The sequence below is a fragment of the Buceros rhinoceros genome, unplaced genomic scaffold (assembly GCF_000710305.1).
Source record: "Buceros rhinoceros silvestris isolate BGI_N320 unplaced genomic scaffold, ASM71030v1 scaffold24380, whole genome shotgun sequence".
Classification (NCBI taxonomy): Eukaryota; Metazoa; Chordata; class Aves; order Bucerotiformes; family Bucerotidae; genus Buceros; species Buceros rhinoceros.
Genome location: NW_010389357.1, coordinates 1 through 12,215, shown reverse-complemented (window position 1 = coordinate 12,215; position 12,215 = coordinate 1). Strand labels below are relative to the sequence as shown.

The following is a 12,215-nucleotide window of genomic DNA, read 5'->3' as shown; positions in this document are numbered from 1 at the left end:
CTTCCGATCTGGGATGTCTGTGGTCCCGGGGGTGGTGGAGGGACGGGATCTCTAAGTCTCTCTGTCAGTCTGCTGGTGTTCTGGAAAGTTTTACCCTGTATTCACATGTCTGGTTTTCTTTTCCAGGGCATTCTGTAGATATGAGTCCAGCACTCAGCCCAGACAAGGCAGAGACCAAGAAAAGCCTGGAGATGCCTCGCTTGAGCGAAACCTCCATAAAGGACAGGCTGGCCAAGTACCAGGCAGCTGTGTCCAAGCAGGGCAGCTCCAGCGCCACGGTAAGTCTGTGCTTTGTGTAGAAGTGCGTTTTTGTCCCAACCTGGGAAGAAGCTCTTATGGAAACCAGGCTTTTTGAAGAGAACACCGTCTTCTTCTGAACATAACTTTGTGGCCATAGGAGTATTTTCTAATGAAGGGTGGCCTCTACAATACTGCAGGAAGAAATAAGTATTTGCATCTCTCTGGAATAACCTTGAATGTTTTCGAAGGAATTGGTTGGTGGCACTGACTGAGGTCAGGCACAGCTGACGTTCTTTTTCTTTCTGCATGTCCGTGGCTCTCTGTATGTTTGTTGCTGGTTTTGGTGTTTTGTCTTGTTTTCTAAAAAATCTAAACCCAATTCTGTATTGAGTGTCAGCTGTAAGCTAGGGGAAACTGAGGCGCAGTAAGATGGAGCGACTTTCAGTGTCGTACAGTGCATAGAACCTGGATCTCCTGGCCTGCAGCTGTGGCATCTCCAGTCAGTTTTCCTCCTTTTGGCTTTTTCACCTCCCTTCACGTCCTCTCGCTCGTTATCTGAATCCAATTAGACTCTTGCAGACAATGAACCCGGGCCCATTTTGCAGATATTTGATTAGGAAATGAGCAATTAACAAATCACAGTGAGGTGTTGCAGCTGAAGGGCCTGCAAGGAGCTCAGCTTTTGTTCAGAGTGCTCAAGTACGTTTGGTGGAACTCTCTGATACTTTTGCTAAATGATGGGAACTTTTATTGCTCAAGTATGACTTTTATTAACCAGAGTAATAAATTTTATGAGGATAGGCCTTTTTAAGTTAGGAAACTTGCACTGAGATAGAAGCCAGAACTGGTGGTTTTAAGCTTTGGAAGGGTGCATGTTTCCTGGGTGTATCTGTAAGAGGCAGAAGTCTCTGCCCAGCCAAAGTTCCTTCTGCGTTTCAGAGGCCCTGTGGGTCTAATTCTCCTCCCCTGGGAGGAAAGTTGAGTAAACTTCTCTGCATGAAAGGGAAGGAATTGCAGCCAGTGCAACAAATCTGGTTAACTGCTAATTGCTGATTTTGGCATCCTGCCTCTTCCCTGCACTGAGTTTGCTGGAGCACCTTTGCCAGTCTGTGGCTGAGTGGTGCCTGATCCCCTAAATGATGTCCTAGAGGCAAGAGATTTACCGGGGTGTCTCTGGAGAGCCTTGCTTGCAAATCCCCAGGGCTGTCAGTCTGTCAGTCCAGCCTGGTGCTCTTGGGGTGTCCCATTTAGCAGAACCTCTTCTGATTTTGGCCTGGCACATCGACAGGGGCAGCACATAAGATGGAGCAAACCAGGGTTCCTGAAGCCAGTGTCTGCAGCCCTAACTCCTAGATGTTCCCCTTCCCTGCTGACAAAGCAGCCAGGGCTCTTTTGATATGGTAGTGTGGGATCCATACTTCCCTTCCCTTCCAGTGAGTCACATCTGCGCTACAAAGGAAAGCCAGAGTCTCTCTTGGGAACAACTATTTTGAGGGCATTGTGGTGTAATTAGGCCTGGATTAAAACCCAGAGATGCTTTTACAGCTGGAGTAAGGGTGAGAAGCATCCTCTCTGCGTTGGGAGTGCTGCTGGCAGGGGAGGGACAGCACATTGGGAGAGCTAGAGGTTAAAACGCTGACATTCACTCACCTATCAGATGTGGTCGATTCTGCACAGGCTTGTTTACAACGACTGGTAGATGCTGGTGCCGGCGTTTGGCTATTGCTCTTTCATGTGGCAGAGGAGATGTCTTGTGAAAGGCACGAGTCTTCTCCAAGTATCCTGTATCCTGTGGCAGTGAAAGAAAAACGAGGTTTCACTGGATTATGTGGGGTTTTTTTTAAGTCTGAAAGATTCTTTTGTGAAAATCTTAAACAAGTCAGTTTGTCAGGAGCAAAAATCTCAGCAAATAACATAATTAGGTTTTTGACTGGTATCGAAGCAAGGCTAGGATCTGCTTTTATATCAGATGATTCAATTACACAGGGGTCCTCTGGAAGACTCGTCATCTTGAACAAAAACTTGACGTTTCTGGGGAAGGAAGATGGGGATTGAGCAGGGGAAATGCGAGTTGATTTTAACAAGAATCTGGAGGCAGAGAAGAGGGGTTGTTGAGAAAAATACTGGCACTTCCTCCATCGAGTCCAGTAAATTCTATAGCCCCGTGGGTTTTCTTCATGCGAATGTATCACATACCAAGTTTGTGTAGATTTTGATGTCCCTTCCTTTAATGATCACTGTATATACTAGGAAAACAGTTTAAAAAAGAATTTTGAGAGAAATAGAAAGCAAGTGCTGTCCTAGGGGAAAAGAACCTGTCAACTTTCCAGTGCTTTATCCTATAGAATGAGATTCAAGCCAGAGAAAGTGAACTCCAGAATTACAAATCTGAGCAGAAGGAGAATATGCCACCAAGTCTTGAGGACTCCATTTCCTGTCAGGATGGGGAGAAGGTAAGACGCTGCTGTGGAGGAGAACAAGACCATGGTCAGGGGGACTCGCTGCAGACGCCCAGCTGACGCACTCGTTCCACAGGCCATCTAGAAATGGAGCGTGAGCGGCTGATAGGGATTATTCACGTGCTGCAGAATTCCTGAGTGTTTTTAAATCATTTTTTTAGACTGTATCTGAATTGTAAGCTATCAAGTCTCCGTGGAAGACTTTTAAGCAGCTGTGAAGAATATCTAGAGACAAATGTTTTCTCGGAGAGTTCCCCTGTCCCCTCAGTAATGACACGCCTGTAGTGTGGTAGAACCCTTCACTGTCACACTTGGGTATTTTTCTGATGGCATCAGTAGCTGACTTGGACTGAAACCTCTGATGAATTTGTGGAGGGGTTTGTTCTGGTTTTTTTTTGTATCTATCATGAGTTTTTGATGACTATGACAAAGCCACCTAAACTTTTTTCATGTTCCCGAGCTATAAAAAGATGACTCATAGACAGATATTTGTTTTGTTTCTAGGTTTTGGTGATCTTTTTTTTTAATATAAAACGAAAAAGAAATCACGACAGAAAAATAAACCCCTGAGAAGCTTTGTGTGATGCAAGTAAAAGCAGCTTGTTGCTGTTCCTTCTGCATTTAGTGGCTACATTTTGATTAAGGTAGCTGAGAATGTTCCTGGTTTTGAGCTGCAGCTGTAAATTGAGCTGAAATTACTTTCTGAATTAGAGATAATAAAGACGCTCGAGCATTTGCACATTAAACTGGGGACAGCGGACAGGGTAGAAGTGGCTGAATAATAACTGGGTGCTGTGTATTGCAGCCGTTCTGAATACGTGGCAGCCTAATGCCAGGAGGGCTTTGAGAGCTTTCCAGCCTTCCTCGGGCACGGGGCCAAGCGGTGGCTCTCAGCTGCTCCTCACTGAGCCCAGCAGCCTCGCCTCCAACTGGGCCAGGCTGCTTTTGGCTCAAAGGTGGGTTAGTTAAAAGAACACCCGTTAGATCAGAAACATCCTGCTGTTGAATGGAGGATTGGAGTAAAATTCCTTGTACTCAGCGGCAATCGTGAGGTTCCTCATCGAGGCGTCCAGGTGCAGTAAGGAACCTGAATAGAACCTTGTTTGAGAGCCAGGACTGGCCTTTGGAAGGGAGCGATGCATGCTGGAAAGGACCTAATTAAAAGTACTGGTAGTACATGTCAGAAACGGGAATCTTCTGGCAAAAGGGAAACAAAAGAAGCTCGCAAACCTCTGTCAGTTTTCACACGGAATCTGTGAAAGATTTAGTAGCCGGCCATGGGTGACTCTCCCCGTGTGCTGGTGGTGCAGCTGTTTTTCTGGGAGACCAGACTATGATAATACACATAACTTGCTTCCTCAGTAATTTGCAAACTTCAGTTGCTTGCAGTGGACCCTTCAATCATTACAGTGAATCAGTGATGATTTGCAGTTAATCTCGTCACAGTACTTTAGTTCCTCAGTGTAGCTACTTACAACTATCTGGTTTAATAGCGATAGTGCCAAGTTTAATAAAGACAGCGCTTTATCTGTAACGTGTTTAGTATCTGAAAGTACTTCATATCAAAACCTTTGGTTTGGGTTTTTTTTTGGTGTCAAGATATTTCGAAGTAAGAAACCCTGGCAGGTACCTCACCAAATCCACAGGGATTTCTGAAGACAGATAAAGGTGGACAAGCTGCAGGTGTTTGGAAAACAAAAATACGATGTTTGTATGTGAAAACTATGGCAGATGATGCGAATATTGCAGGAGCTGCGAAATTATGAGGATGTCTCTACCTTGTAGCAAGGACTGACAGTCTTGGCAGCCAGCAGGACTCTGCTTACAAAACCAGAAGTAGCTTTGTGTGGCAAAGTGCCTGTTGAGTTACGCGGGCCGGGGTTACTCAAAGTGCAGCAGGCGGACGGTGCTCATTGTCCAATGTTCTCTTGCAGGTGTCTGTGGGTGAGAACAGCTTGTCTTCCCACTCCAGTCTTCTGGAGGATGGCAATGGTAAGCTCTGCTCTGCCTCGGTGAGTGCGGGGCGCGTGGCTGAGGAAGGCACTAACTGCCCCGCCGTGTGCGGGACGCTCGGCCCAATGGAAACCCACCTCGTACCCCAAATCTGTCCCGTGCCCAACTCAAACTCGATGAGAATTTGGTTTAGGTGCACAAGTTCATTGGCAATTCTAAGACATCTGTAACTCTGCTTTGCTCTGATCGAAGACATTTAAGTGTAGCTTCCTCACCATGAGAACTTGAACTAATAGCTCTGGCACCTACATCAGCCAATAGGCTGAAGTGCTTATTAATTAACGCAGGATAATTACCACGTGTCTTTGGTGTTGTCCAGAGACAGCAAGTTCCTATTCAGTAAAGCACATACAGATGTTCTCGTCTTGCCTTGGCTTGACACCTGTATTCAAGCCCACGTGTGAGCGCTTTGCTGACACAAAGAACAACTCCTGGAAGCCTCGTGTAGGATCCCCGTGTATTAGTTTCCTTCATGTACCCGGTAAATCAGAAAAGTAGAATGATCAGGTTTAAATATCTAGATCTAAAGGTTTAGTAGCAGATGTTCAAGGAAAAATGTGTTAGCCCTTACCTGGCAGGATTGCCGTTGGGTCTCGTGAGCATATGCTTTCCGCAGCTGTACGGTCATTGCAATTGCCTTTTCTTCCTCCTCTGCTCCCTTAGTTGGACAAAACCTGGAGGGCGAGACAGAAGTTCAGAAACCCGTCAGCACAAAGCAGCAAAACTTTGGTTCGAAACCAGCTGGCCCGACAGATGCACCTCTGCCAAAAGCTGTGAAGGTAAAGCAGCTATTTAGTCCCAGACATTGGTGTTGGTTAAAACCAACCGATTTCTCCATTTGACACTGAAAAGCCTTGAGGTGACCGATGTGGTCACAAAGGGTCCGGCAGTAACTATCAATATCTGACTCGGTCTTCGTCGGGCTGTGCTCATGCGGGACCTTTAATTCAGAATGGAAAAGCATCTCAAAACGGCCAGTTTTCCTTCAAAGACTGAGCGGGAGTTGCTGGGAGCCGCCCTGCTGCTGTTAGAACAGCTGCCCCTGTGACACCAGCGGTTTCTTGGAGTGGGAAAAGGGGTTTGAGCAGGGGGTGGTGCCGGGGCTTGTCTGTGCCCCTGCTGAAGCCCTCAGCTCCTAGAGAGTGGCGCCGAGGTCCTGGTACTGATCTCCAGAGCCTCCAGCAGGCTGGGACTTGGCTTTCCACCCTCCTCTTCCAGCTGAGCCCAAGGTAACTGCAGCTGGTAGCAACTTTCCAGTCAGGGCACCGTGGTGAGTGACTCCAAGGGCTGAGTGGGGCGTTCCCAGTAACGCGTCTCTAATGTGCCTTTTCTGCAGCGGGAGCTGTAAAGCAGATGGAGAGCTCCTTGGGCAGGAATGTATTTGCTAATCTGATTAGACATAAATGGCAGTGCTGAACATTTTGATCACACTGTTCTTTCTCATCACGTGTGCTGTCTGGAGTTAGGATGCCTGTTCCCTGGGCTGCCACAGACTTCCTGGCTGCTCCTGAGGAAACAACTGTGCTTTTGTTGTTTTCCCCATCTTTGAGAGGAACAGCACTGACCTCACCAAGACCAGTGAGATGCGGCCTCCCAGCATTCTGGAGTACAAATGCCAGTGGGCGAAATTAGAGCTGCCTAAAACTTTTCTGTCATCTCAGTCTGTTACAGCATACGAGACACGCACGACGTGTCTGTCTCGGTCCTCTGTGCCATGTCCTTGCATTATTAGAAGTGATTTAGACCTCTACCTTGTTACTGCTTTAGCTGCTGCACTGCTGAGGTAGACCCCAATGCTGTTTATTCATGTAAGGTTCCTATTTGTCTCTTCCAGCTTCCGTTTCCTGTTCTCGGTTCCTAACCTCTACTCCTGCCTTCTGCTTCTCTCCTAACGTGAGCTCAACTCTCAGCTTTCTCTGAAGCTTTTTATATTTGTTGGGCCTCACCTTCCTCCTGTAGCTCCTGTTTGTAGTATGCCTGGAAAGGAATTTCTCTCTCTTCACACCCCAAAACGCCTCCATCAGACATAGGGCTCATTGTTAACAAGTAAGTTCCTCTTCTCGGAAGGGGATGTGAACTGCAGAAGCACATGCCAGCACCGTCATGTCATCTCGCAAAACTGAGCTTTCAGGGCGAGCTGCTTTTTGACAGGCAGGCGCGTTGTTGCTGCCTCGCTCCCCGTGGCCAGCAGGCCTGATGAGATTTTTGTCTGCATCGGTAACCTCTCTTTTTGTGAGATTTCATTTACTGACTCAAAATTCATACGCAGTTTTGGCAGCGCCTAGAAATGGTGGATTTTTTTTCAAAAGGCACTCTGAACTTTTGTTGCTCAAGCTGTCATCACAATTAGAACTTTAATCTACTGTAACTTCAAGCAATGCCTTAAAAAAACCTGAAGTACCGACTAAACTTGAATTAAACTGGCTGTGACAAAGTGACTTCAGCTGGCTCTGTCTTCAGCAGTCTGTCCCCCACATACTCTAACTTTCATTGCCTGACCATTGTTTCCAGGCTGTTATAAATAAATTGCTCTAACTATGTCTTCCTGTGACCTTCCTGTGTTTTTCTTCAGGCATCATATTTTTCCTTGAAGCCTTTTAGGCAGCGTAGCAGGTAATGCTTTGTTAAAGAAAAGCCGTGATACCGGGGTGCCTCTGCAGCCCCACGCCCCGGAGCCAGCACGCCTGCACCCTGCTGCTAACGTGGCTGTACTCAACGTGCAGCCTGAGGTTCTCAGCTCTGCGATATCTAATTTCTGCTCTAACGTGTCTTCGCTATTGGCCAACCTGAATAGATTGCAAGAAGTGCGTGGCATCGAGTGCCCTTTTTCTCATGGGCACTTGGCGCAGCAGTGGCGCTTCGCTCCTTAGCATTCGGTTTGCCCTTGCCCTAAACTCTCAGGACATTCTCTCAGGGAGCACACAAACGATTTTAGCTGTTTAACCTCAAAGTCCTGCTCAGTTTAAGTCTTGCGCAGCTTTGAGGGCTGTGTGCCCTGAAACCCGAGTACAGGGTGTTTGTGATGGAACTGGAATCGCTTACCCACAAAGTCAGAAGTGCTGCCTGCATCTGTGCTGACGGTGTTTCCTCCTCTCTACGGGAGGAGAGCCTTCAGCAAAAAGGGATCATTTCAAAATTGAGCCGCCTGTTCCACTCCTTTCCCCTCCCACCCTCTACCTTTTTTTCCCGGAGGCTGTTTCAGCTCTTTTTCTACACTATTTTTGTTTTATTTGGTAAGTCTTACACTGACTGTAATCTACCTGAATGTTTCTCCATCATTTTCCTATCACGAACAGTAGACGTTGCAGAAATAGATTCAACAGCTTTTGGGGAATTGGCTCAAATTTGTAACTGAGTTCTAGAATGTTCATTGTTCCTGTTCAACCACTGCTCAGCTTGTGATGCTTTGGCTGTGGAATTCACTGGGGCAAAGTCTTGGCCCTCTGTCAAGCCACAGCAATGCTGTGGGCCTGCCCTAGCCTGCTCCTTGCTTGCTGCCCACCAGAACCCCCCCTGCCGTAATGAGCCCTGCAGAGAGGGAACAGCTGCCGGTTTTCTGAGTGCTCTGCAAGCCGTGCACGAGCCCGAGCCGAGGCCCCCTGCAGCTGATTAATTTTCCAGTAACAAGCTTTCTCTTCTTGCCATAGAAGTTTCAGTTGCCAATGAAGGAGACCTGCGTTGGGTGTCAGAAGACCGTGTACCCCATGGAGAGGCTCTTTGCCAACCAGCAGGTCTTTCACATCAGCTGTTTCCGCTGTTCCTACTGCAACAGCAAGCTCAGGTAAACAGGCTGTGCAGTTTTCCTCTTCAGCAGCTCGGGAAGATGCTGTTCGGACTTAGCTGAGCTGGGGGCAACCCTAATCCAGCGCACTGGAGAGGAGCGTAGGAGTGGTGATACACCCCTGGTTCTACTCAAGGCTTTTGCCCCGGGTGTGGTCTGTTTTTAAACTCTTAATGTAAGAAAATGAGGGGGGGGGAATATAACACCCAACTTTGTAAAGGATTCTTGGCAGCTGAAAAGAGGTTGCACAGACTCCTGAAAGCTGTTAGCTTGTCTTTGGAAGACTGAAATTGAATCCCTTCAGAAAGGTAACTCAGACCCGTCTGGGTGGCTGAGACACCGGATGCTAACGTTTGGCTTTGTGTTCTCCCAAACAGCCTTGGGACGTATGCATCTCTGCGTGGGAATATCTACTGCAAGCCTCACTTCAATCAGCTCTTCAAATCTAAAGGCAATTACGATGAAGGCTTTGGACACAAACAGCATAAGGAATTATGGGCAGGCAAAAGCGAATGTGAAGAATCCCCAGAGAAAGCTGCCCATGGTGTAAACGCAACAGAAAGTCCACAAAGCCCAGGAGTAGAGGATGCCCCAATCGCAAAGGTGGGAATTCTGGCAGCGACTATGGAGGCGAAAGCGACAGCTGTGCCTGAGAGGGAGGAGAGACCAGCAGAGACAAAAAAGCTCAGGATTGCCTGGCCGCCTCCCTCTGACCAAAGTATTCAAGGAAGTGCCTTAGACGAGGGCATCAAAGTATTCAAACCCAAGTGGCCCCCGGAAGAGGAGATTTCCAAGCCAGACGTGCTGGAGGATGTGGACCTGGATCTCAAAAAGTTAAGAAGATCTTCATCGCTGAAGGAAAGAAGTCGCCCCTTTACAGTCGCAGCCTCCTTTAGAACAATATCCGTTAAAGGCCATAAACCTGAGAATTCCTCTTCTCCTCCTAAGGCAGAGAGAGACATGTTGAAAAGGAGCGAGGAACCAGAGAGAGAGGTCGTGGTAGACAAAAAGCACAAGGAAGAGAAGGTTGAGAATAGGAATATCCAGAGTGCTGAAGAGAAAAATGCAGAGGAAGAACAGGAATTGTCTGGTTTCAAAACAGCAGAGCATAACTTCGTAGAAAACGGTCAGGTGAGTGCAGAGACGGATGAGGAAGAGCAGGAAATCCCCAATGAAGAATTCCCTGAACCAGATTCTCCTAAACACTCCAGCGTAGCCGATGTCGTGACTGCCAAGGAATCGTCTCCTAACCAGAATCGCAAATCCCAAGACGTCGGTTTCTGGGAGGGTGAAGATATGGAAGATCTGTCCGTGGAAGAACAGATCAAAAGGAATCGTTACTATGAAGACGACGATGAAGATTAAACTGGCCTTTTGCTAGGAAACTTGCTGCGAGGTGCTGGGCCTTTTTGAATTGGTGGTTTTAGCTTTAACAAGCAGCTGTCCTCCACAAAAGCGATGCTTCACTGCACATCGACATCAAGGGAATCCTGCATACAAATTATCTCAACTAGGAAAATACTCTGAAGCCCCCAAAGAGCTTATGTAGGTGCCTGGAAACAAGTACCTGGCTGTGGGATGGCTTCAACAGGTCACCTCTGTCCACGGCATGAGCGCAGAGCTGTGCTGTGCTCCTGCTGTCTGACCCGCTCTGTACCTACTTCAGTAACCACTGATGAATCTCACCGTCCTCATGACGTGGTGTGGACCAGGCTCTCCGTATGACACTCCTCTGACCACTACAAATGCTCCTGCAGTGCTTGGGGACCAGTTTCAAAGGGACTTTCTGGCCTGCTTTAAAGATGGTCACTTAATGCACTTTAATACAAGGGCACAACTGGGATTTTTTTAGTATCCAACAACGAAAGCATCTTAAAGGGAGTGCAACGTGATTTTCTTTCTCACAACTGCCTGATCAGTTGAAGTCTCCCCACTCGACGTCCCTCTGTGCAACTGGAATACGTGCCCATTGCTGGAACAGATGTATTTTAGTGCTTAACCCGAAGCCGGGCTGACTGACAGATCTCTCTGAGGATGCGGCAGCCCTTCTGCAGCAGCCTGCAGGGCATTTCTCCCACACTTCGTATGCATTTGAAGTGGGGGGTTGTTTTTTTGTTGTTTGGGGTTTTTTTACTTGGAGTTCGTCATCACGTATTTTAAACTGCAGACAATATTTTTAAGGCCTTTTGTCAATTTTGAAATCCTACTTGTATTAAGCTGACATCAATCTTTTCCTTAGGGCTGTGAAATTATGCTGCATTGCAACAACCTCTGGAATAAACTGTCTGAAACTTTCTGATTGCTGCCACTGAAGCTGTTAAACTTGACTTCATTTATTTTACCAGTAATGAAATCTCAAAGGGTGGAAGGAGGATGCCCTTTTATATTAGCTTCTATTTGTACTGTCTTCTCGTGAGAATTAGCTCTTAACTATACTTGAGGTGTAAAATATTCTGCTTTCTTAACAGTCCTGCTAACTACCAAACCTTCAATAAAGTTTGGTCATTTGCATTAAAATTTGAGTCTGAGGACTGGGTTCGTTCTCGTTTTGTAAAGAGGTGGCAGTTGGAAAAGACCGTGGGAAAAGATGGGTGAAGCACCAGTTCTCACTGGAGCTGGGACCGGGCAGTGACGATCCTGGTACCACTAGGTGACACTGTGCGCCCACTTTTTACTGGTGAGCAGCGCGATGGGCAGCCCGTGCTCTCCTCAGAACTGGGGGAGTAGAGCGGGGTGGGCAGAAGGAATAAGGACCTGCCGGTATTTTACCTCAGGTGGGTCTCAAGCATGGCAGCCGAGTTCGGCTGAGGGGCTTTTCCCCCTCCCCATAAGCTCCTGGTACTGCAGTTACCTTCACTTAAGCCTGAAGGTGGGTTTGGTGGGAGTCGACATGGACCAAGACCATGAAGAAACAATGTCCTGGAGCAGCACGTGTGTGTGATGTGGACAGAGGGGAAGGATGGAGAAAGAAGGGAGCAGCAGCGTGGTATCGGGCTGGGAGGTGTTAGTGGCGCATCATGAGGGTACAGCCTGCTGCTAATTTTTATTTCTTTTGAAGGGAGAAGAAAGATGATTTGTACAGATAGAGGTGTTGTGAAACAAAGGTGATGTGCAAGCACACGCTGCTTTCTGTAACCTTTATCTATTCCTAAATAAATCCACGTCCTCAAGTTACTCAGCAATTGGAGATCTTTCTGCATGGGTGCTAAGTGTGTTTGAAAAGGAAGGGAGGAGCATTTGCTGTGGACTTGGATTTATTGAACGTGCCTACTGCTCGTTTCTCAGGAAACCATCGAGTTTTACAGCACATCCCCAGTTACAGGGTACCAAAGCGATACTGGCTGCAGCTATGTTGCTGTTCCTCATCGTGAGCTCTAGCTGAATCCGAGGTGTCTGTGAGATATGAGGACCCTTAGTGGTGGCTCAGACGGGCTGAACATCTTCAAGGAAAAATTAGCACAAGTCATACTTTTAAATAGTTGATTAAAAAAAAGTGAACAGCTGATGAACTGGCCTGTCCTCGAATCTATGAGTTATCACAGCATTTGAGTGCTTAATGGGCCGTTTAATTTGCTCTCGACTGGACAGCTGCCAGAAGAGCTATTAAACGGGAGACGGATCATTGTGCCGAGCACGGGGACGCTGCTGCTGACCCCCCCTCTGCGGAGACTTCGAGAACCTGACCGAGCAGCTCCGTCACCGGGGAGCCCTCAGCCCCGGCT

The 12,215-nt window shown here is 47.5% G+C and overlaps 1 protein-coding gene across 1 annotated transcript in view; it reads left to right on the top strand.

Moving 5' to 3' along the window:
• Window positions 1-9,858, top strand: part of LIMA1 (LIM domain and actin binding 1) — a gene marked incomplete at its 5' end in the record, with an annotated part of 10,207 nt that extends 349 nt beyond the window's left edge. The window contains 6 exons of the mRNA XM_010134090.1: window positions 127-278; window positions 2,586-2,693; window positions 4,634-4,691; window positions 5,376-5,491; window positions 8,360-8,493; window positions 8,871-9,858. Coding sequence (XP_010132392.1) covers window positions 127-278; window positions 2,586-2,693; window positions 4,634-4,691; window positions 5,376-5,491; window positions 8,360-8,493; window positions 8,871-9,858 — 1,556 coding nt within the window. The remainder of the gene's footprint in view (window positions 1-126; window positions 279-2,585; window positions 2,694-4,633; window positions 4,692-5,375; window positions 5,492-8,359; window positions 8,494-8,870) is intronic.
• Window positions 9,859-12,215: the final 2,357 nt, after the last annotated feature.